The 24,154-nt window shown below is 35.3% G+C and overlaps 1 protein-coding gene across 1 annotated transcript in view; it reads left to right on the forward strand.

The window, feature by feature from the left end:
• LOC150100219 (telomerase protein component 1-like) overlaps window positions 1–24,154 on the forward strand; it is a 1,179,105-nt gene that overhangs the window by 445,315 nt on the left and 709,636 nt on the right. The window contains exon 19 of the mRNA XM_090402391.1: window positions 23,634–23,810. Within this exon, the coding sequence (XP_090258517.1) occupies window positions 23,634–23,810 (177 nt within the window). The remainder of the gene's footprint in view (window positions 1–23,633; window positions 23,811–24,154) is intronic.

Here is a 24,154-nt window from a genome sequence, read left to right on the forward strand (position 1 = left end):
TTCCTCAGCCTCATTTGCCCAGTGTTAAGGCCTATGTGCACATAGCATTGTTTTTTGTGATCCCTGTTGATGGCAGTGTAACATTACTGAAATATAGGAAAGTATTTATTAAAGTTTTTATAGTTAATATTTTTATATATGTTATTTCCTTAAAAATAATAGTTACTTTGTAGAGAGATTCCACTTTGTAGAGAGAGAGATAGGTAATACTACCTGCACACTCATACATCCACCACCTGAATATGCTTATGTTCTATCATTTTGTTGCTCTATGTGCAGCTTAGTAAGACACTCTACCTCTGATCCCTTCTCACTACCAACATATTTTTAAAACAGAGCAACAATACTCATTATTCTGTGAGTCTACACAAATGGTTCAAATTAGTCATTTATTGAGATCTATTGCGAGATACATAATATATAATTGAATTCCATTTTAATGTACCAACTATATCACTAAACTGCTTTTGTGTGTGTGTGTGAGTGTGAGGTAGTACTATAGGTAGTATCTATAGTACATTCTTACTGTGATTGGGTCGGGAATTTTTTTTTCTCTTCACTGATTTTATATATATATATATAATTATATTTATATATATATATATATATATATATATATATATTTTATATATATATATATATATATATATATATATATATATATATATATATATATTTATATTTTTATATCTGGTCGAGAAAACCCTACTCTAGAGACCAAACATGCCACTTTTCAAGCCACTTCAGGTCTTTAATAAAGAGGATGTTGGTGGTGGAAGTTTTTTCCCACTTGGTTAGACTATAATAAATTTAGTTTAATCCTTTATCCAAGTGTAAGCAAACAAAGTTTGCGCCTGAAGTATCTTCAGGACTTAGGCAACTCATGGTAAATGTGGACTAAGCTCTCATCACTTGTCTTAATATCTCCCATAATGTAAAGTGCATCTCCTTGCAGACTATGCTATGCATTAATGGAAGGGCCATTACCCAGACCTGTTTCAACCTTTATTAAGGTCTCGTCAGTGGGAGCCAGACCCAGAGGTGGTGATTCTAAGGTGGAAGTAATGGAGAAGTCATATTTACCTACACGAGTTGCCAAAAGGTGTCTGACCTTATTATTAAATTACTCTGGATTTAGAGAAAGATGTTGGAAGTTTTTTCCCACTTGGTTAGACTATAATAAATTTAGTTTAATCCTTTATCCATATGTAAGCAAACAAAGTTTGCATCTGAAGTATCTTCAGGACTGAAGCAACTTATGGTAAAGGTGGACTAAGCTCTCATCACTTGTCTTAGTATCTCCCATAATGTAAAGTACATCTCCTTGCAGACATGTATAATGCTATGCATTAAGAGAAGGGCCACTACCCAGACTGGTTTCGACCTCCTTTATTGAGGCCTTGTCAGTGGGAGCTGGAGATGGTGATACTAAGGCGGAAGTAATGGAGAAGTCATATTTATCTATACGAAATGCCAAAAGGTGTCTCACCTTATTATTTACTTTGGATTTAGAGAAAGATGTTGGAAGTTTTTTTCCACATGGTTAGACTATAATAAATTTAGTTTAATCCTTTATCCAAGTGTAAGCAAACATAGTTTGCACCTGAAGTATCTTCAGGACTGAGGCAACTCATGGTAAAGGTGGACTAAGCTCTCATCACTTGTCTTAGAAACTGGTCTGGGTAGTGGCCCTTCCCTTAATGCATAGCATTATACATGTCTGCAAGGAGATGTGCTTTACATTATGGGAGATACTAAGACAAGTGATGAGAGCTTAGTCCACCTTTACCACGAGTTGCCTCAGTCCTGAAAATAGTTTAGGTGCAAACTTTGTTTGCTTACACTTGGATAAAGGATTAAACTAAATTTATTATAGGATGTTGGTGGTCTCACACTGGGCGATGAAATTCATCTCCCACCTAAAGATGATCAAAAACATTCATGCCCATAGCAGGATTTATACCCACTGTTGGTTGGAGAGTGGATATGCTAACCTTGTAAAAAAACTTGTAACTTGTATTAAAATTTTAAATGCTATATCATTCCAAATGAAGTCTTAAATTCACTGTATACAGTTTTGATGCACCACTCTCACTCAGTGACTTCTTGAATCTAATACTTATATCAGATAAAGAGATTTTTTGAAAGCTTGCTTCTGTTAGATTCTGAACTAACTACATTGGGATCAATTGGGAAACAAGGCTGCAGGTATAGATATTTAAGCTGGGTGAGCCCATTCTTTGCACAGTGTTTTTCTGTTCCTTGTACTGACTCCAAACTTTCATTTAGCAGTTACTGATAACATTCAAAGACTGCTAACAACATATACTACATTGAGCCTAAAAATAAACAACAGCAGTCTGGTCTTTGCAGTTAGTTGGAGAGAAAGTTCTTCCTGCTTATACAGTAATTTCATATTGAGGATAAGTGTGTAATTTCATTATTGTATTCATCAATAAAATGCTGAAATACATGAATTAAATAAATTAATTTTTTTATATACTAATGTAAATTAACAATATACACATACACACACATTTTTCTTGTCTGTCACCTTTTAATCATAGACTTGGGGGGATTATAGCTTTGGGAGTACCCTTAAACAACAAATTAAACTGTGATTAGTCCAACTGCTGCTATATATATCATAACACAAGTCCAGACCTGGGTCACCATCCATGTAAAACTTAAGATTTCTGTGTATACAGTAGAATTTTGGGTTGCTAAGGACTATGCAAAGTACTAGCTTTATAGAAAACAAATAACTTAATATTGTATAGTTAATTGATATGAAGTATCAAAGGCAGTATTGTGTGGTGAAAAAACACTTGAAATATATAACCACAAATATATGTATGCTATAATTACTTATAGGTTATGCTGAATAAGTGTGGATAATAATTTAGCAGATGTAAATGATGTATACATGGTGCCACGTAGCATGAATGATGATACGGTCTGTAGTTATTTGTAAATAGGAAATGCCATCAAAGAAATGGAATGCTGTGTAACAACTTTGATTCTGAATCAAAATAGAAAGAAATGAAAGATTCATTTTTTCTGAACTACAAAGGTGTTAACAGTGAGTTGGTCTGTTGCAAACAAATGCATGAAGAAATGGAAAAAGTGAAAAAAAAGTGTTTTCTAATTATGTATTTTTACCATAAATGTATTATAATACGAAAGTTAATTTTAAAACTATAATTAACTTTCGTATTAATTAATATGAAAAAATTGAAATAAGGGAGATTAAATTGTTTCATTGAGTTTATTCACTCAAAAATTGGAATCAGTGAAACATGGTTGGATGATATCTTCTGGGAATAGAAGGGTCTGATGTTTTCTAAGAGGATAACAAGGACAATAAGTGGGGAAGGGATGTGATTGATGACAGAAGGCAATTTATGTTGGCAGCACAAAGTGGATGAAAGTTGACAAAAAGATGTTTAGTCAGATGCTGTTGCAGGCTAGAGAATGTGGAGGGTTGTGATGAAGAAACATATAACTTCAGATAGCAAACAGAGGAAGGGTATTATTAGGAAGGATTTTAATTATGAAAATATAGTTTGTAATGAAGAGATAGCATTTGGTTAGGAAAAATAAATTTGTTGAGTTATTGAGAGAACTACCTTAGACAGTATGTAAAGAAGGACACTGGATGATTGATCATTACATCAGAAGGTGTGATTGTGAATGGGGTGTTGCCACATTTCTTCCCAGTTGGTGAGAGTGACCATGAGGTGATCAGCTGAGAGGTGGGCAGCCATGTGAAGACTTCTTGTGAGGAACAATATATGTGGAACTACAAGGCCAACAATTATGAGAAGCTTCAGAGACAGCTTGAAGCTATAACATGAAATGAAGAGCTAAGTGGAAAAAAGTAAAATACAAATTGGGAACTGGCAAGAGATATTTAACATCAGTGTTCAAATGTATTCTGAAAGTCAAAAGGCTGAATAAGGTAGATGTCAAATGGATGAATGAAAAGTTTAAGCATTAAATCTGGATGAAAAGGGTACTGTGGAGGCACAAGATAACTGATGATAGCAGTCAATTTATGCATAAGGACTGTAAAGAGAAGGCCAGGAAGTGACTCAGCTGGTAAGGACAGCAAAAGTTGAGTATGAGCATAAATTAGTAAATCAGGCCAAGAAAAACCTCAGAGTTTTCCAATATGTAGCTAGAAGGAAGAAAGATTATGATAAGATGATGAAGATAGTGGAATGATAACTGCTGCAGAGGACTTAGTTGAAGTATTCAATGAACATTTCATTAGTGTTTAATCCTCATCAGTGTGAAATCATGAAAACCTGAAGTGTAGAGGATGGCTTAATTGTGAGCAAACAAGAAGTATATGAAAAATTAAATAAGGTTTGATGACATATCACCAATTTATTAAGAGAGTGTTTCAGGGAGTTTGCAGTAACTTTGGCATGCCTGTTCAATAAGTCTACGAACAGTGTAGGTATCAAGGGAGTGGAAAGAAGATAAATATGTTCCATTGCATAAAGGTATGCTGATAAGGCTGGGGCTACCAGTTATAGGCCAGTCTGTATATCTGTAGTTGTGGATAAGGTATTAGAGAGATCAGTTTCATTAATTTCTATGATTGTCTGCATTGGTTTGTTAAAGGGAAGTCATGCTTTATAAACTTGTTTATGTACTATAACAAGGTGATGCATGAATTAAAAAGGGAAATGCATATACAGTTTTATACCAAGTTTTGCAAAATGTTTTGATAGATTGCACATCCTCCTGTCCTCTCAGTTGTCTTCTCCTTCCAGGAGATTGACTACCATGTGTCTCCACCGTGTCCTATTCTGCGCCTCTCTGCTGCATTCCTCATATGAGAGATAGGTCCAGTCTTCTATATTTTTCATCCACTCCAGTCTTTGTCTTCCTTCTCTTTCCCTCAACAGTTTCTTTGAGAAGTGTCCTTTATAGGCAGTTATGTCTCAGAATATGTCCATAATAGCTGACTTTTCTCTTTTTAATTTCTTTCATCAGGCTCCTGTTTACGCCTACCATCTCTAGTACCTCTTCATATGTCTTTTTGTCTTTCCATGATATCCTCATAATTCTTCACAGCATCCACATTTCAAAGGCTTCCAGTTTTTTCACTCAGATTGGAGAGTGTCCATGTATGTCTCTACTCCATATAATAATGTAGACCATATGTAGCATTTGGAGATTCTTAGTCTTGTTTTCAGATTTAATTCTCTAGATGTCAGTAGATTTTTCATAGTGTTGAAAGTTGACCTTGCAATTTCAATCCTTTATCTAATTTCATTTTCTGTCCTGCCATTCTCTGTCATGAAGTTCGAGGTATATGTATGTTTGCACCTGTTCTAATTTATTTCCTTTTATATTGATGCATATTTTTGGCATTTCCTTTTCTCTTGAAATTATCATGACTTTTGTTTTTTTAAAGTTGAAACTGGAGCCATACTGTTCGCTGTACTTGAGGGTTCCATCTATAAGAGTTTTTGTGGTTATATTTGTTTTCAGCTAGAAGAATCGTGTCATCTGCATATCTTAGGTTATTAATATTTCTTCCCCCTACAGTGATTCCTTTGAGGTTACTAATTTGATTAATTTTGGAATGAATTTCTCTGATTCTCTTAGGTTAAAGAGAATCGGAGAAAAGACACAGCCTTGTCTCACACCTTTCTGAACTGGGAATTCTTCTGAGGTCTCTCTATTTATTCTCAAAGATGCAGACTGTTCCCAGTAAAGATTAGTTATTAGCCTCTTGTCTTTTCCATCCATGCCTATTTTTGAAAGTATTTCAATTAATTGCTCATGTTGAACATTGTCGAATGCCTTTTTGTAATCTATGAAGCAGAGGTACACATCTTTTAGTTTTTCTAGATATCTTTCTATGATAGTTCTGACATTGAAAATACCTTCTCTTGAACCTACATTTTCTTTGAAGCCACTCTGTGTATCATTTATTTCTATGTTTATTTTTCTTTTATTTCTTTCAAAAATAACATATAGGAGGACTAAGTTAATTGGATAAAAATCCCTCATTATTTCAAAGCCGAATAAGAAACTTGAAGATCGAAATCTAAACATTTCATGTCGAAGAACTTCCGGTGAGTCCAAGCATAAGTCAACACCTGGTAGTACAACACTAAGACAACTTGGAGCAAAGGTGGAGCAAGTTTTGATCACTGTCCTTAATATTTTCTCATAATGTAAAATGCAGCTCCTATGAGATGTATTACTGTTTGACATTATGAGGGAAAGTCTACCCAGACCGGTTTCGACCTTTATTGAGGTCTCATCAATGAGTAGGTAGAACTGGATAATATCAAATATTAAGTTAAGGGGATAATCCCCCTTAACTTAATTTACGGTGCCAAAAAAAATAGCCTCTTGGCTCTTTATTATAGTAATAATATATGGGTACACCTTTCTGGCAATTCGTTAAGTAAAGTATGTAAGTTCTTTTCACTTAAACTTTGATATTATCCAGGTCTACCTACTCACTGATGAGACCTCAATAAAGGTCGAAACCGGTCTGGGTAGTGACTTTCCCTCATAATGTCAAACAGTAATACATCTCATAGGAGCTGCATTTTACATTATGAGAAAATATTAAGGACAGTGATCAAAACTTGCTCCACCTTTGCTCCGAGTTGTCCTAGTGTTGTACTACCAGGTGTTGACTTATGCTTGGACTTGCCAGAAGTTCTTCGGTATGAAACGCTTAGATTTCAATCTTCGAGTTTCTTATTCAGGTTTGAAATAACGAGGCATTTTTTTATCCCCTTAACTTAATTTACATCGCCGAAAAAAAATAGCCTCTTGGCTCTTTATTGTGTTAATATAGGAGGACTTTTGATATTTGACTGATGAGGCTGATTGTCCTGAACTCTTCACATCTTGTAGCTTTTGTTTGTTTGGGAATTGGTATGAAAATTGAGTGATTAATATCTTTGGGTAGAAATCCAGTCGCATATATTTTATTGCATAATTTTGTTAGAAATTTCAGTCCTCCTTCATCGAGAGCCCTCAACCATTCAGCCAAGATATTATCTATTCCTGCAGCTTTATGTGGTTTTAGTTTTCTGACAGCATTTTCAACTTCACAGAGTAAAATGGATGGTCCTTCTAAATCAGTCTGTTCAGGAATATCATTTCTTTGTTGTTTGTATAATTTCCTTGTGTATTCAATCCATCTTTCCATGATTTCATTTTTATCCATTAGAATATGGTCTCTTGAGTCTCTAATGACACTTGCATGATTTACTGTATTTGTCCTGCTTGTCATTTCTCTGATCTTTTCATACGTTTCTCTGTTATTATTAAAACAACACGTAAGTCCACAGTAATAACTTTAATTAATAAATAAGGTAGATATTTCATACTAAACCTAATAGTACATCTTCGGTGTTACAAACAGATAGGAATAGAATACAAGTAACGAACATTCGGTGGATCACCTATTAAAATACAATGTTGTCGTGAGCTAGGAAATGAAAGAAATTAATAAATAATATTTAAGATAATTAGTTTTTTAATGATTACATAAAATAAAAATCTCCCAGATCTTCTAGAGAGAGAGAGAGAGAGAGAGAGGCAATCATTTTGATTTAAATTCGGTCGGTGTAAAAAAAGCTTCACAACTTTCTTTAAAGAGGCATTCATATTTGAACCTGCATCTATGAAGGAGAATATCCATTTTATCTCACTGGATATTATGGGTAGTGGTAATACTGTGTTGTGCCTGACCAGACTTCTGAGGTTTGTTGTAATCAATATAATATTGATGTTCTTTAATTCTTTTTTCCACAGAACGTCCAGTTTGACCAAAATAAGAAACATCGCATTCACAAGGAATTTGGTAAATGCCAGCCAAAGACAGAGATGACAGTTTATCTTTTGTAGAAGGCAATAAGGAAGAAATTTTGTTGATAGGAATATAAGTGGTAATCAGTTGGTACTTTTTTAAAATTCTACCTATAGGTTCTGAGATTCCTGGAATGTAGGGGATTGGAACTCTGCGAACTGTTGAAGAAACCTTATGTATTGGAACATTGGTCCAAGAACAGATCCTTGTGCCACAAGGATCTGTTCTTGGACCACTGCTGTTTAATTTGTTCATAAATGATATAGGAAATGATCTGAGAGGAACAGTTCATTTGTTTGCGGATGATGCGAAGTTGGGTAGGGCAATAGTGAATGCAGATGATGTCAAAATTTTGCAGGATGATTTGGATAGATTGGAGGTCTGGGCTAAGGAGAATGGATGTCAGTTTAATGTGGCAAAATATAAGGTTATGCATTTTGGGGTGAAAAGATTGGCGGCAGTTTACTGCATTGGTGGAACCGTGCTCCAGGAAATTGATGAGGCACGAGATTTAGGAGTGTTGGTAGATAAGGAATTGAAATTTAGGGGACACATTGCAAAAGTGACCAAAACAGCTCATCAAATCACTTGGTTGCTGAAGAATACGTTGACAAGCAGAGACAAGCAGGTTATTGTTCCTCTGTATCGAGCCTTGATAAGACCCCATCTAGACTACTGTGCTCAGATTTGGTCACCTAGGTTTCTTCTTGATGGGGAGGAGGTGGAGAGGATCCAGAGGCGAGTGACCAAGATGATAGCAGGTCTGTGGAATGAACCGTATGAGAACAGGTTGAGGATTTGTGGGTTGCAAAAATTGGTTGATAGGCGGAGGAGGGGAGATATGATTGAGACATTCAAATTACTGAAGGGTTTCTATAAAATTAATTCAGAAGATATTTTTGAGAACAGGGCTGGTTGTGGGAGGACTAGGGGACATCCATGGAAACTGGGCAAAAGTGTGGTTAGTAAAGGTGTTAGAGCTGGGTTCTTTACTTTTAGAGTAGTGAATGAGTGGAATGCGCTCCCTGAGTCTGTGGTGGATGCTGTGACAGTGAATGAGTTTAAGGCGAGGTATGATAGATACTGTATGAATGTCAAATAGTTGTGATGAATATGATTTGGGGCCTCCCTCGATGAGTCTAATGACTCCCTGGAGTTGCCCGTAATAATAGTAATAGTAACATAAGATTCAATTATCTGTTGGATTTGATTAGGGTGGTAATTATTAGATTCCATTAACTTTTTAATGATGGAAAGTTCTTGTTGTAAGATTTCTGGAGAAGAGCAAACTTTATGTGCTCTATTAATTAGAGATTTAAAAATGCCAAATTTTTGAGATGTATGGAGCAGACTTTTTATGAATGTATCTGCCAGTAAATGTGGGCTTTCGAAAGACGCTTGTAGATAAGGTACCAGAAGAAGTTCGAGTAAGCAGGATGTCCAAAAATGATAACCAGAATTTTCCTTTTCCATGGTGAATTGGATACGAGGATGAAGGCTATTTATCTGTTGTAGAAAGATGGAAAGCTCATCTTCAGTATGTGACCAAACGGCAAAAACATCATCGACATAACGATACCAAAGAGATGGTTGAGGGTGAATGGATGAAAATATAGTCTCTTTGAATTGTTTCAAAAAATAGTTAGCCGAAGGTGGAGACAAAAGACTACTCATGGCAGTACCTTCAACTTGTTTGTAGAACTTGTTTTTCCAACTAAAATAACCTGAATGGATAACAAATTCAAAAATCTTTGCGATATCTGGAGGGTAATCTTCATATAATAAGAACTGTGGACTTACATGTTGTTTTTAATAATTATACTATGCCATAGGTTCCTCTAAAAATAAGAATACATTTATCTACTTCTGTGTTTTCTATCAAGATTTTCTATATCTATACATTTATTCTTAATCCATTCCTCTTTGAATTTCCTGCATTCTTTTTTTATTTCTTTTTTCATGCTTTTGTATTCAAGTTTGTTCTTTAGCTTTTTTCTTTGTTCCATCAACATTAGTATTTTTTCATTCATCCAAGGTTTATTCCTTTTCCGTTTTAATTGTGGGAGTGCATTTTTGACTGCTTTTTTGTTGATGCTATTCTTGAATGTTTGCCAGTTCACGTTAATTTCATCAATTGGTGCTCTATTTTCTGTGTGAGTTGTGGTGTCAGACTTGTTAAGGGATTTTGTGAATTCTTTTATAAAGCAGCCTTTAACTTCTTGGTTGTTAAGTGAGTCTGAATTATAAGTTTCTCTTATGAATGGTTGGCTTGGTATCTTAAGAGTTATTTTGATTTTTGCAATCACAGGGTTGTGGTCTGATCCTATGTCTGCTCCAGGATATGTTTTTGTTTGTGTTATTGCATTCTGGAATCTTTGGCTTATTATTATGTAGTCAGTTTGGTTTCTAGATGTCCCCAAGGCTTTTCCATGTATATAGTCTTCTGGAAGGATGTTTAAACAGTGTGTTGGCAATTAATAGGTCATTGGTTTCACAGAATTGAATTAATCTTTCACCTCTTTCATTTCTGATTTGAAGCCCTTGGTTTCCCATGCAAAATGAGATTTTTTCTGAGCCTGCTTTTGCATTTAGGTCACCCATCATTATAATAATATCTTCACACCACAAGCTGTTAAATAAATTGAGATGGTTGGGATCAGATAACAGGCTAGTGAGTTAAGATTGGTGACAGGCTGTCAGATATTTGTATATGGGGGGTTTCCCATATAAAATGAAAGAGGAAAGTCACTAGTTGTGTGGGTCTGCATTAAAGAGCCATTGTTGACAATATTGGGTTGGATTTAACTGGAGATATAAAGATAATGAGTAGCCAAGCAGATGGGCTGGTAATTGAAACTGCCACTTGCTAAGTGTAAGATTCTGAAATTATTTGGTAAGCAGTACTGGGATGCACTTGGTTGGAAAACTTGGAAAGAGGTAGAGGAGATGAGAGATCTGGTCATGGTGGTGGTGCCAGATTGAATAAGCTGCGAAGTTGCTACATCAAATTATTGCAGTGATATGAAGGACCTTGACATGCAGAAATAAAGAAGTTATCGTTCCATTGTATTAGGCTGTGACAGGCATCATGTGGACTTATGTGCATAGATTTGGTCATCGGATTTTCTTGTTGACAGCATTATGTTAGAATTGCTCCACGAAGATTCCCAAAGGTGGTAACTGCTCTTTGGAATATGGTTGGTGTGAAGACAGGTTGAGAGAATGTAATTTGCAATGCTCTTTTAATAGGAGGAGAGGGGGGGGGGGCTGGTGTGATTGAGCATATAAGTTTGTCAGTAGTTGTTACCAGGGTAACATATAGAAGAAATTTTTCATAGAATGGGATGGGAGAGAGGGGAGGACAAAGAGCAAGAAGCCATCCCTGGAAACTGTATAAGGAAGGTTTAGGCAAAGGTGTGAGCAGATTCTTTGCATTGAGAGTGATTGATAAGCGGAATTCATTGCTTGAGAATGTTGTGAATGAATGCAGAAACACTGAATGAGTTTAAGGCATAGCTCAGTGGGTGTTGTGTGTGATAGTGTGTACCTCCTGTAATGAGTTTGACTCATCAGAGGAGGTCGGATGGAAATCTGATATCATCATCATCAAATTCCTGACACGTACCCTCAAAGGTGTACATGATATGATAAGACTACATGAAAAATTTACATCATTACTAACTTCCTATCTACAATTTTCCTCCAAATCAGTCTGTTACTTGTCAAGACTCCAACATTATCGGATCTTATATTTCTATCGTCTAAGGCACTTTGTACCGTATCAATTCACCTATATCTTGGCCTTCCTCTGGGTTGTTTTCCTGCCAACCTGGCAGAGAACATTTGTTTTGCTAATCTTTCCTCACCCATTTTGTTTAAGTGACCATACCAGCTGAGATTAGCTCTGCTAATGCATTCTTGGATGCTGACAATGTCAAGTTCTTTCCTAATATCCTCGTTTTTAATATGATATTGCCATTGATGCCATCTGTTCATGCCTCTAATCTTCTCAGGACTCTCATATCTGCAGTCTCTAGTCTTTGGTCAAGTGTTTTACTTCTGACCCAGCTCTCAGATCCATAAGTTAAAACTGGTTTGAACACTGTTCTTATACACAGCTAATTTAGTGTTCCGACTAATTTCTCTCTTATTCCATATGAATTTATTCAATTGACTGCCGACCATACCAGCTTTGTTGATTCTGTTGTCTATTTCCATATTTAATTTACCATCTTCAGTAAAAATCATGCCTAAGTAGCTGAAATGTTTTACTTGTTCCACAGGTTCCCTGTTCACAACACAGTTGACATTTTCAACAATTCTACCCATTTTCATTGTCTTTGTCTTTTTAATGCTGACCTTCATACCATATGTATTACAACAGTTATTCAATTTAGTCAGGGAATCTTGCAAACTCGTAGTGGATTTATTTAGAAGTATAACATCGTCCGCATAAAGCAAAGAACTGACATTAACATTTCATCTGATATTGTTTAATACCACTTTTCTTCGTAATGTGATCCATATAGATAATGAATAACAGAGGGGATAATGTACATCCTTGTCTCACACCAGATTTAACACTAAACTATCTTCCTGTACTTCCTTCAATGCTAACTGCTGACTTACAACTCAAATAAAGACCAAGTATTGCTTGATAATGCTCCATTGACACCATATAACTGTAGCGTATTGAATAGCTTCTCTTTTTGCACCTTGTCATATGCCTTTTCCAGCTCGAAAAAACTTAAATACAGATCTTTGTTATATTCCCATGCTTTCTCAACTATTTGTAGTAAAGTGAAGATCTGATCCTGACAGCCTCTATTTGGACTGAATCCAGCTTGTTCTTCCACAATTCTTCTCAACCGTTTCTCAAGTATACTTGCATAGATCTTGCCAGGAACACTCAGTAGGGAAATACCTCTGTAATTCTCACATTCAGTTTTATTTCCCTTTTTATATATGGGCACTATTAGAGCTCTAATCCAATCATCGAGAATTCATTCCTCTGTCCAGGCTTTCTGAACTATGCAGTGCAGCCACTGTAAGACCTTTATACCACCATACTTCAGCATTTCTGGTCGAATATCATCTACTCCTGCTGCATTTCCACATTTCAAGCCTTTGATGACTTTTTCTACTTCAAGTATGGATATGTATTCCTGACTGTATGCCTGTTGAGTGTTTTTTACCACTGTGCTATCACTGCTTGTTTCATTTAGCAATTTTTCGAAGCAATTACTCCATATTTCAATGATCTTTTTCTCCTGTTTTCATGTCACCTTTATCATCTCTAACTCCTTTTACAGCACTCTTTCCTCCATTTCTAAGCTTCTTCAACAACCTCCAGAATATCTTAACACCTTCTTGATATTTATTTTCCATGTTCTTGCCAAAGTCCTCCCATAACTTTTGTTTAGCTAGTTTTAAGCAGTGCTTAGCTTTCTTACATTTGTTTCTGTATTCTCTAAGAGCAAAAGCTGACTTATTTGCCAGGAACTTTTGATATGCTTTCTTCTTTTCCTTCACTGCCTCTTTAACTTCCTGTGTCCACCATGGAGTTCTGATTTTTCTATCCTTGCAGATAACCTCACCACATGCCTCTCTGGCTGAATCAATCAAGGTTTTCTTCAAGACTTGCCACTCAATCTCCAAGGTTTGATTCCTGTTTTCAAACTCTTTCATTTTTTCTTCAATAACCTTTGTGTATTTTAGTCTACACTTCACATCTGAGAGCTTCTCAACTTTTATTCACTTTAAAACTTTCTTACATGTTAATCTTTTCAATATGAAATTCAATTTTATCCTGCTCAAGACTAAATAGTGATTGCTTCCAATTTCAAATCCTCTGTACACTCTGGTGTCCTGCGCCAGGGAGAAAACATCACTATCAACAATAACATAGTCCATGAGACTTTTCTTATTCCTTGCCTCTTCTCTCCATGTGAATTTGTGCACATTTTTATGTTGGAACGTGGTGTTAGTAATAACCAGTCCATGTCCTGAGCAGAAATCCAACAGGTATTTGCCGTTGTTATTAGCTTTGCTCTTTTCTCCAAATTTTCCCAAAATATTTTTGTATGTCTGACAATCATTTCCTACTCTGTTATTTAGATCCCCAACAAGGACCAACTTTTCCTCTTTCATTGTGTCAGTTGCTTTTTCTAAAGCATCAAAAAATTCCTCCACTTCTAGCTTAGTGGAACCTTCCATGGGACGATAGGCACAAATAACTCTCATTGTCCAATTCCCCATTCTGATATTTGCCCACATCACTCTTCTTGAGATTGCCTGCCATTCAAGAAGATTAGCATCATATTCTGTGTTGAATACTATGGCTAATCCTTCTTTTCCTTGATTGTCATTTCCTGAATATAACATGTATTTATTGCTCAGAAAGATCTCACCAGTTTTTGTCTTTTTTGTTTCAGTCACCCCTATTATGTCTATCTGGTACTTATCTAATTCTTCAACTAGCTCCATTTCTTTGCCATTCAGGCTTTTTATGTTGATAGTATCGATCTTTAACTCTGGTGATGTTGAGTTGGAGGTGTGCTTTCAGATTTATTCCAGTAGCTGACTTTTCGCTGTTCGTCCTGGTTCCCTGGTGAAAACAATGGGGGCCTTGTTTAACCAGGCAATGCCCCAGCCGGCATGAAATTTTGTCATGTTGTACCATCATTTTTTATTTTGGTTTAAGCCAATAAGAATACAATTTAGTCGGCTAAATCCCAAATTGCCAGCCCATCCTCGTTCGTTCAATATCCAGGTAGATACCAACAGGGTGCAACACGAGAAGGTGAAGATTGGACATTAGGTCAGAATCCCTGACCTAATGTCCTGGTCAGTTCTCCGCATTCCTTTAAAGGCTATGTGGAGGTCTCCTCTCAGTTACACAGCTTTGACTCTTAAGCACCTTGGAAATCTCATGTTAATAATAGTAATAACTTTATATTGGTCATGTACTAACAGTTATTACATATTTTGTGCTTAATTTCTTTTCCTGAAGGAACCAAAATGGATATTACATTTAATCTATATTAAAGTAAAAACTTCAGTTTAATATAAATCAAAATAATCACTTGATGTTTCAACCTTCACATGAAGGTCATCATCTGGAGTATACACATATATAATATACAACCTACATGGTATGTGCAAGTTACATTAATTTTGGTCAGCTGTAAAACTACTGACCTGACCTCTGGTGAAAAAAATCTTACTACATCAGCTCTAGAGTCCTGTTATTATTATCCATTTGGTTACAAAAAATAAATTAAGCCTAGAGAGCAACATGCTCTCAATAATTACTCATATAAGTACATGCATAAATAAGAACAAAGCAGTATGGATGGCCAATAAAAGCTGCAATTATTGCTTAGAGTCTTAAAGTCGAGGTTTGCTGGAAAACTTGATTTCTTAAGTTCTTGCATTTAAGTTCTTCATTAAGCACTTAATTTATTTTTTGTAACCAATTTTGAGAATTTGAGAGCAGGAATTAGAGTTGGATAGGGAAATGGGGGAGGGAACACACTGTAATGAGAATAGATTTTGAAAGATAGTTAATTCATGGATTGGGTGTAGTCACCATAGAAATGGAATGGCCTGGGATGCATGGGGAGCAATAGTCTAGGGAAAGGTGAGCAGACAGAAACAGGAAAGTCTGAGATGAGGAAGTGACATGGATAGACCAAGAGATGAATTACTGTGCTTATTTATAATTCCAGGAGTATCCGAGATAAGGGAGATGAAATTGTTGCATTAGTTGAATTTATTTGTCCAAAAATAGTTGGAATAACTGGAACATGGTTGGATGGGAATAGAAATGAAATGGCATGTTTTTCATCAGTGATCTGTGTGAGAATGTTAAAGTTTATTTTTTACACCAAATATATCATTGCTACAACCCATGGACTTGAGCGTCATTGCAACTTTCAAAACCTATTTTCTTAAAAAGACATTCTCAAAGGCAGTAGAAACAACAATGGGAGAAAATGCGATTACGCTCCAAGAATTTTTGAAACATTTTAACATTAAACACGCAATTGAAACCATTCATGACTCTTAGGAGCAAGTGTCTTCTAGCTGCATGAGAGCTGTTTGGAAAAACCTTTTGGCAGAATGCGCTAATGACTTAGGTGGTTTTCAAAATCTTGTGAACAATGTGGTTGAAGAAATCGTTGCAATTGGTGAAGACCTTGGTTTTTATGGTGTTAATGCAGAAGATGTTAAATAATTATTGCATTCAAATTCAAAAGATTTCAGTGACAACTATCTTCTTGAAATTGAACAACATCTCGCATATGAAGACAATGAACAAATGGAATGTGAAGATGAGGTTCCAAAGGAGATAACAGTCAAAGAACTGGATGGAATATTTTGCAGTTTAGAATCGCTTAAGCAGCAAGTAATGGATATGGATCCAGATGTTAATCGAAGAATGCTTGTTTGCCGAAGTCTAGAGAGTCATTTTGCTTGTTATCGTAGAATTTATGGTGATAAGAAAAAAACTAAAACTGTTCTAACCACTCTTGATAACTTTTTTTTTTGATTGCAGTAACTGATAAAAATTGCAGTAACTAATAGGAACAAGCATTTATTAAACATTTACTGTGCATTCATTTTTTCTTTCTTAAAAGAGTACTATACGAAACGAATTATTAATACAGTAATCGATCATGGACAAATTGTACTTTTTCCCATTGATTATGATTAACGCGATTTTGATATATGTGGTAACATTGAGGGATTGATTAATCACATTAATCAAGGGATACCTGTATATTCCTTAAACCTATTAAAAAAAAAAAGAAGTCTGATGTCAAACCATTAACCAGTTACTATTACTTCACCCCCGCTCCAGAATCACTGAGATCATCATCAGTAGTCCCTATCTCCACCACCCAGATGCATACAATTTAATCGGTGACCATCAAAATGGATTCCACCAGTATAGATCCACAGTTGATCACTTAGCCTACATTATCCACCCCTCAATATATGCTAAAGAATAGTTTGTAGAAATGTGCTGTCACTTTTGACACTTCAAAAGTTTTTGATTGCATCTGGCATCGAGGCCTGCTCAGTAAATTTCCTTCCTTCTGTCTACCTGCCACTGTCTGTAAATAAGTAGCTAGCTTTCTCTCTGGTCATTTATTGCAGTCATGGTGGATGGATCATTCTCTTCAAGCTTCACCAACAATGCAGGAGTGTCTCAGAATTCTGTCTGTTATGTATACTGTTTTTCTTTACATAAATAATTACTCTCAATCACGACTAATCCTATCTATCCACAACTTTGTTGCTCATAGTAAACTCCATTCTTCCTATTCATTTTAGTGCACAGATATCCAAAGCTTCATGATCATCTGTAACTAGTGCCTTAAAAACCGATTTCCATACCATTCTTCTCTTTGGTGATGATGATAATAATCTGATCACCTGCATTGCCACCAAACTGCCATCTTGCCTTTTCTCCTACAAAAGGGATCTTAGCTCACCTTCCTTTACCCTTAGTAATATACAGGTCACCAGAGAGATATATATAAGATGTCTCTCCTTGGATATTTCCCTCTAACTTCTAAAAGAACTAGGCATTATTTTCTGCTCAACAGGGCATTTTTCATCCACACACACACACATCCCAACTCTACTCATCATTAAAATACTGTTAATGTTTGGGGTTGTGCACTTAAAACTTCCTTAAATATGAAATCTCATAGATGCTCCCTCCCTCCTTCACTGACTAACTTCAGCGTTTACTCTGTCTCACAGGCACAGTTTCAGCTTTGTCTTTTCTGCAGATACTTCCACAGATATTTATCCCCCCCAAAATCCAAGCACTTTACGTTTTGTTGAGCCTGTTAATACGAGAAGAGAATCTTGGGGGTAGGAGGAGGAGGAGAAGGGAATATATTAGTTCATAAGAGTTATTCTTGTGGAAAGGCTTAGACGTTGGTTATGCATTTTCACTATATTATTTAAGGAAATTACAACGTACCAGGATATACATTAAAATAAATTTTAATATGTTTCTATATTTCGGCAATGTCACGTTGCCATTTTCAAGAACTTAAGTACAAGACACGTGCATGCAGGCACGACAAAACAATAAGTGAGGAAGAAGTATGAAGCTATTATTTCTCCTAAAGTCCTGATGGTGCCCTCTGGCGGGCAATGTTGGTATTCTTGGGCGATTGGGCTGAAGGTCTTCTGCTGTAGGTTCCCCAAATTTAAGGAAGTCTCATGCAGCCAAATTTGTATGAGGTTTGGATCATTTCTTAGGGCTGAAGTTGATTCTTTGAAAAGCCTTTCATATCTGTATTTGCTATGGTGTATTATCCTGGCTTTCTTCCACCGTATTCTATGGCAGGTATCCAGCGCATGGTCAGCAAGACCAGAATGGCTGTATTTGTGAAACCGGATGTAGTCCTTGTGTTCTGAAATTCTGATATTTGCTGTCCTGCCTGTTTGGCCAAAGTAGGACAGCTTACAGCTGCAAGGGACCTGATATACACCAGGTAGGTCTAGGGGTGGAGGTTGGTCTTTAGTTGAGCAGATAAGGGATGCCAATTTTTTATATGGTATGTAACAAGAAGTTATGTTTTTTAGGATTTTTGTAATTTTTTCCGAGGTGCCTCGGATATAGGGTATGGTGATGGATTTAGAGTAATATTTTAATGTATGTCCTAGTACGTTCTAATTTCCTTAAATAATATAGTGAAAAAAAAAAATAGTTCATAAGAGGTTCTTACCAGATTAATATAGAATAAATTTTAACTATAATGGAGAGACATGGCAAGAACAAAAGACCATCATCCCTGAAAGCTGTGTCAGCAGCTATGATGTGGAAAGTGATTGGCAAGTGGAATGCATTGTTTGAAAGTGTGGGGAGTGCAGAAATGGTGACTCACGTAAGTCCTGCCTGGTGGAATTCAGTAGGATCTTTCAGAAATAAGTCTTATGACTTAGTAGAGATCCAGTGATAATAGACTTAATAATCTGGTCAGATAGGTCCATCACTTCTGCAGTGAGGTTGGACACAGTTTCTTCAGTAGCAAGATACCAAAGTTGAAACGTAAAGAAGTAAAGATAACTGTGTTTGTGATATGGTGTTATGGGAGACATTTCATATATTGAATTGTAAACAAATATGAGTACTGCAGAAGATTTGGAAAGGTAAGGAGGGACTTTTCTAAACAAATAATACAAGGTAGAGTATAAGGGAAAATTGCATTGGACATTAGCAGACTTTCAGTTATCATTATTATTATCATCCCAAAACTCCCAATGGAGTTAAAGACTCATCACAGGATGGCTAATGCCACACACACACACACACAGCTCATAATAGTGTGCCTTAAATACATTCAAATTCTCTGCAGATACACACTTTCAGGCAATGTATTCCAATCATTCTTTACTCAGAAATATATTTCCAACAAGGTTTAAACTCTTCATTCCATCTTTGTTTTCCAAATTTTAAAACCTTACATTTTGCAAACATTGAACTAGCATTCCCATGCCCATACACTCAATCTGTTCAAGTCCTCTTGTAAAGCGACAATACTGTATCTTTTTATGTAGTTCCCACCCACAAAAGGGTATTAGAAAACCTATAGTACGTTTTTAGCATGGGTGAGCTAAGAATTTTTTCCTCATTTTCATCAATTTTTATATATATTTTTAATGCAATTTTTGTTTCTTATTTTTATTTAATCTGGAAACTGCTCTAGACACCAAATATGGAACTTTTCTTTTTCCCAAGCTACTTCTAGCCTCCAATATTTAACCTTCTGATTAAATGTTGGAGGCCAGATGTTAGCTATATAGTTACTAAGAATTGTTAACTATATAGATTATGTGAAAGTACAATGTTAACATTGTACTTTCACATAATCTCTAACACCCAGATGCACTAAACTTTATCTGGAAAATTTATCAAATGTTTACTAGATAAAAAAATTCCAATAAAAGCTGTGTTTTATATTTTCAACATATAGCTTTTATTAATATGCATAACAATTGAAGATGAAAAATACAAAATTTTTACTATAATGCCAAAGATTTAATATGGAGCATAACCACTATGACACCCATATTAAATCTGTTTTACAAAGTTATTTCAGTTTTATACTCATTATTTTAGAAGTATAGCATGAAGTATATGACATGAAATTCTCAATATCATATTGAGAATTTCATGTCATCTTGCAATAAATATTTGTGACTGTCAACTGTGCACATGTCCTGTTAGCAGCAAATGTCATGTTTGATTTCAAAAACATCTTCAGCAGTTAACAGCCTTTTCATTGGTCCTTTTGGTTCTATTGAAGAATTGATCCACTCATGACTTATTCATCATTTTATAATTGTTAGAAAAATTTTCTGAATGAAGATCAAAACTTTTTTTAAATAGCATTAACATCAAAAAACCTATATTACATTTGTACCATGAGTGAGCTAAGAATTTTTTTCCATTTTTATCAATTTTTATATATTTTTTATGTAATTTTTGTTTTTTATTTTTATTTATTCTGGAAAGTTTGCACTAGAGACTAAATATAGAACTTTTTTTTCTTCTGGCCTCCAATAAGCAGGGCGGTTGTCTCACAAAGGGTGATGAAATTCATCTCCCACCTAAAGGCAACCATGAACATCCATGCTCCCAGTGGGATTTGAACCTGCAAACTGTTGGCTGGAGATGGGTATTGTAACTGCCTTGGCCAAGCAGGCTAGGCAATCTGTGCTACTTCTCATAGTTCTTCCCAACTTTGCATCATTTGTAATTTAAATCTTATCCAATATCATTAACATACAGGTTAAACAAAATGGTCCTAAAACAGACCTGTGAGGCACACTAAGTGATTTCCTCTTCTATGATATTGCTCCCAATACACAACTTGCTGATACCTCTCAGATAGCCAATCTCTAATCCAATGCACTAATCTAATATCCAACCCCATCCACCCTAGTTTGACTATCAAATTATCATTTGGTAATCTATCAAAAAGTCTTTGCAAAATCTAAGTATACTATTGCATATCCATCTCCCTCATCCAATGCAGTTGTGTCACTTTATTGTAATAAATAAATAGATTAATAAAACATTAACTCCCCTTAGCGAATCTGTGATGTCCATCAAATATAATATCACTGTTGTCACTCCAATTCTGGATCCTTGTTCTCACTAACCTCTCCAAAACTTTAACTACAACACCTGACATACAGAAAATGGCCTATAATTTGATGCTTGAGTTCTGTCATCTCCCTTATGAAGCTGTACAATCTTGCCTTCCTTCTTTCCGCTCCTTTTAACTTGATCCAATGTAAGACGCATATTAAACAATATGCCAAGGCAGTTGCCAGCTCCGTTGCACATTCCCTCAAAATCTGTTGTGATATTATTTCATCAATTCTCACATATACTATTTGCACACTCACATTCTCCTCTTCCTTCTCTATTGCTCTGTCTCTTCATGATGCCATATTCACAAGGATCGAAAGACTTATACACTGCTAATTTAATATCTCCTCTGTATCAGCCTCAGCAGTTATCCTTATACTATTCTCTTCAATTATTATTATCCTACTGTAATCATTTTTTTTTCTGCTGACTATGTATCAGTAGATCTCCAAAATGTTTTTCTAAATAGCTAACTGCTGCTCATACTGAACTTTTGCCATCCTTACTTACTGAGTTATACTCCTTGCCTGTTCTTTGTACTGCTCATGGAACTGATTTTTACACTTTTCTTGTGTTGCCTCCATAATGCCTTATTCCTCTGTATTGCATGAATAGCATCCTCATTCCATGCTACAACTGCAAGCTGTCTCTTTTGTATATTGCTATAATTAAAATCACCCATAATGACCACTGTTTTCCTTTTTTTTTGCTTTCTAATTTGCCTATACATTTCATGGTCACCACTTTCCACATTAACAGGTCTATGACATCTAAGTATTTCATTTTGGTCACCTCTATCTCACACCATTCTGCCTCAAAATCACTACCAGTATTTCCCACTTGCATCTCTACCTCGTATGAACATAGCTCTTTTTCAATTAGCACTCCACCTCCCTTTTTACTCTTTCTATCATTACGAAAAATATCATACCCTTCCATCTCTATTGCTGTAGGATGTTATTCTTGTTGAACCATGTTTTACTTATTCCAACAATTTTTGGGTGAACAAACTAAATTAATACCACCATTTCATTTCCCTTGTTTCTGATACTTCTAGCAATTGTATACAAACATAACAGTTTATTTCTGGATCTATAAAAAGTTTCACTGATACCACTTATTAGATGTGACTTCTCTGTGCCTTCCTTAAGCCATTCCATTTCCTTCTTATCTATCCCAGAACATTCTTCAAACTGTTTCCCCTACATCCCATTCCACCCCATTCCTTTCTTATCTTCATGTTTATTCACTTCCTCTTTGAGCATTGACCTTTCTCACACTGTGTTCCGATGTCTAACCTGAGTCATCCCATTTCCCTGTCTGTCTTGCACACTTGTTCTCACATTCTCAATACTCATGCTACACTCTCCATTCAGTGGGAGATAATTCAGTGGGAGATAATTGGTACAATTCTTCTATTGAAGAATTGTACCAATTATGACTTAATAATCATTTTAAAATTGTTAAAAAGAAAAATTGAAAAAATTATTCTGAATGAAGATCAAAACTTTTTTTTAAATAGCATTAACGTCAAAAAAAAAATCTAGGCTTTCAAAATGGCTGTTCGAACACATAGATTTAGAATTGGAGCATATTAAATAAAATAAAAAAACATGATTGGTATTCTATTGGATATATTCAATGGATTATATAGAGTATATTAAATTTAGAGAGAGAGAGAGAGAGTGTGTGTGGTGGTAAGTAGGAAATAAATTGAAGAATAGAAAATTTTGTAGAACAGAAGAAAAGGTTAGGGAGAATAACAAAAAGGAAGTGGGAAAGGTGAACATTCTATTTTGCATGGTGTTGTATCATCAGACCAGTGGGAAATAAGAAAAACCATGCCACTTTACTGGTGAGAATAGCTGTTTCAGTTGTGGTGGGGGAGAAATACATTACTGGAAACCTCTATCCAATTTTCTTTCCATTACTCTCCTCTTACTAGTCATGTCTCTCTCCCCCATCCATTTTTAATATGCCCCTTCCAGCAGAAACCTATCAATCATTATGCTTTTTTTTTTTTCTTTGCTTAATTTTTCTTCTAAATCTAAACTAGTGTTCTAGCAGGCTCTCTGAAATCATCAGCTTTAGTTCCTCCTTTGGGAATTTACTCATCTTTTGCAGCTATTGGTAAGATTTGCTAACATGTTGTTGTTTCAAATTTACACCCAGAGACTTAATCTAGAGTGGTAGCAGTATGAACTCAATGAGTTATCCTTTTCCTATGATAAAACAAAATGTTTTATGCTTTTGAGAGGAAGGGGCAGGAATATACAGAATATTTTATCTAAAAGCATATATTTACTGTTGTCAGAATTATGATAGCTTAATATTTGAGAATTGAGGACACACGGATTAAAGTCAGGAATACTGACCCAGCCATAGGTCTGATTCATCAGCCTATGCTGGTTCCGGAGCCCGGATGAAATTTTTTTTTTTTTTTTTTGGGGGGGGGGAACTAGATGGTACTGTGAACTCCCATAAAAAGGGGGAACGCAGTGTCATCACACAAAATTTATTTTTTATTTGAGAATTCTAAGTTTTGTCCATAGTTGTAGCTGATATTTCATCTATTTTTACTATTAGATGGAAAAGTGTACACGTCTTCATATCTTCCACTTTTAAGGATATGCATGGAGAGCGAGATTTATTAGTACGTTATGTATTTCCTGAACTTAGAGCTCGATCACGTATGCTGCATGTTAACATTCATGAAGTTGATCTTCGATGGGGTATAACAGAGACAGAATCTTCAAGTCAAAGGTTAGAGGAATAAAATTAATTTATATATATATATATATATATATATCATGATAACTATTTCTCCTTAAGTTAATTTTAAACTATTAACTATAAATTCTGCCTTCTGCAATTATTTAAAAATTATGAGAAGCTGATGGTTATTTTTATTTATTTATCAATGTTTTTAAATATCACAACTTATATTTTTTGAAAGTAAGCGACCTTGTTTCTGAATCAAATGAGCTTAATTTCAAAGTTTAATCTTTATTTTATTTTTACTATAATTTTGTACAGTTTTATGTATTACTGAAGAGAAAATTAGATTACACAAATCGGTATATAGCATAATTTCCCAATGACTTGTT

Source organism: Typopeltis vanoorti, chromosome 13 (genome assembly GCF_054136105.1).
Source record: "Typopeltis vanoorti isolate ZY-2024b chromosome 13, IOZ_Tvanoo_1.0, whole genome shotgun sequence".
Lineage (NCBI taxonomy): Eukaryota > Metazoa > Arthropoda > Arachnida > Uropygi > Thelyphonidae > Typopeltis > Typopeltis vanoorti.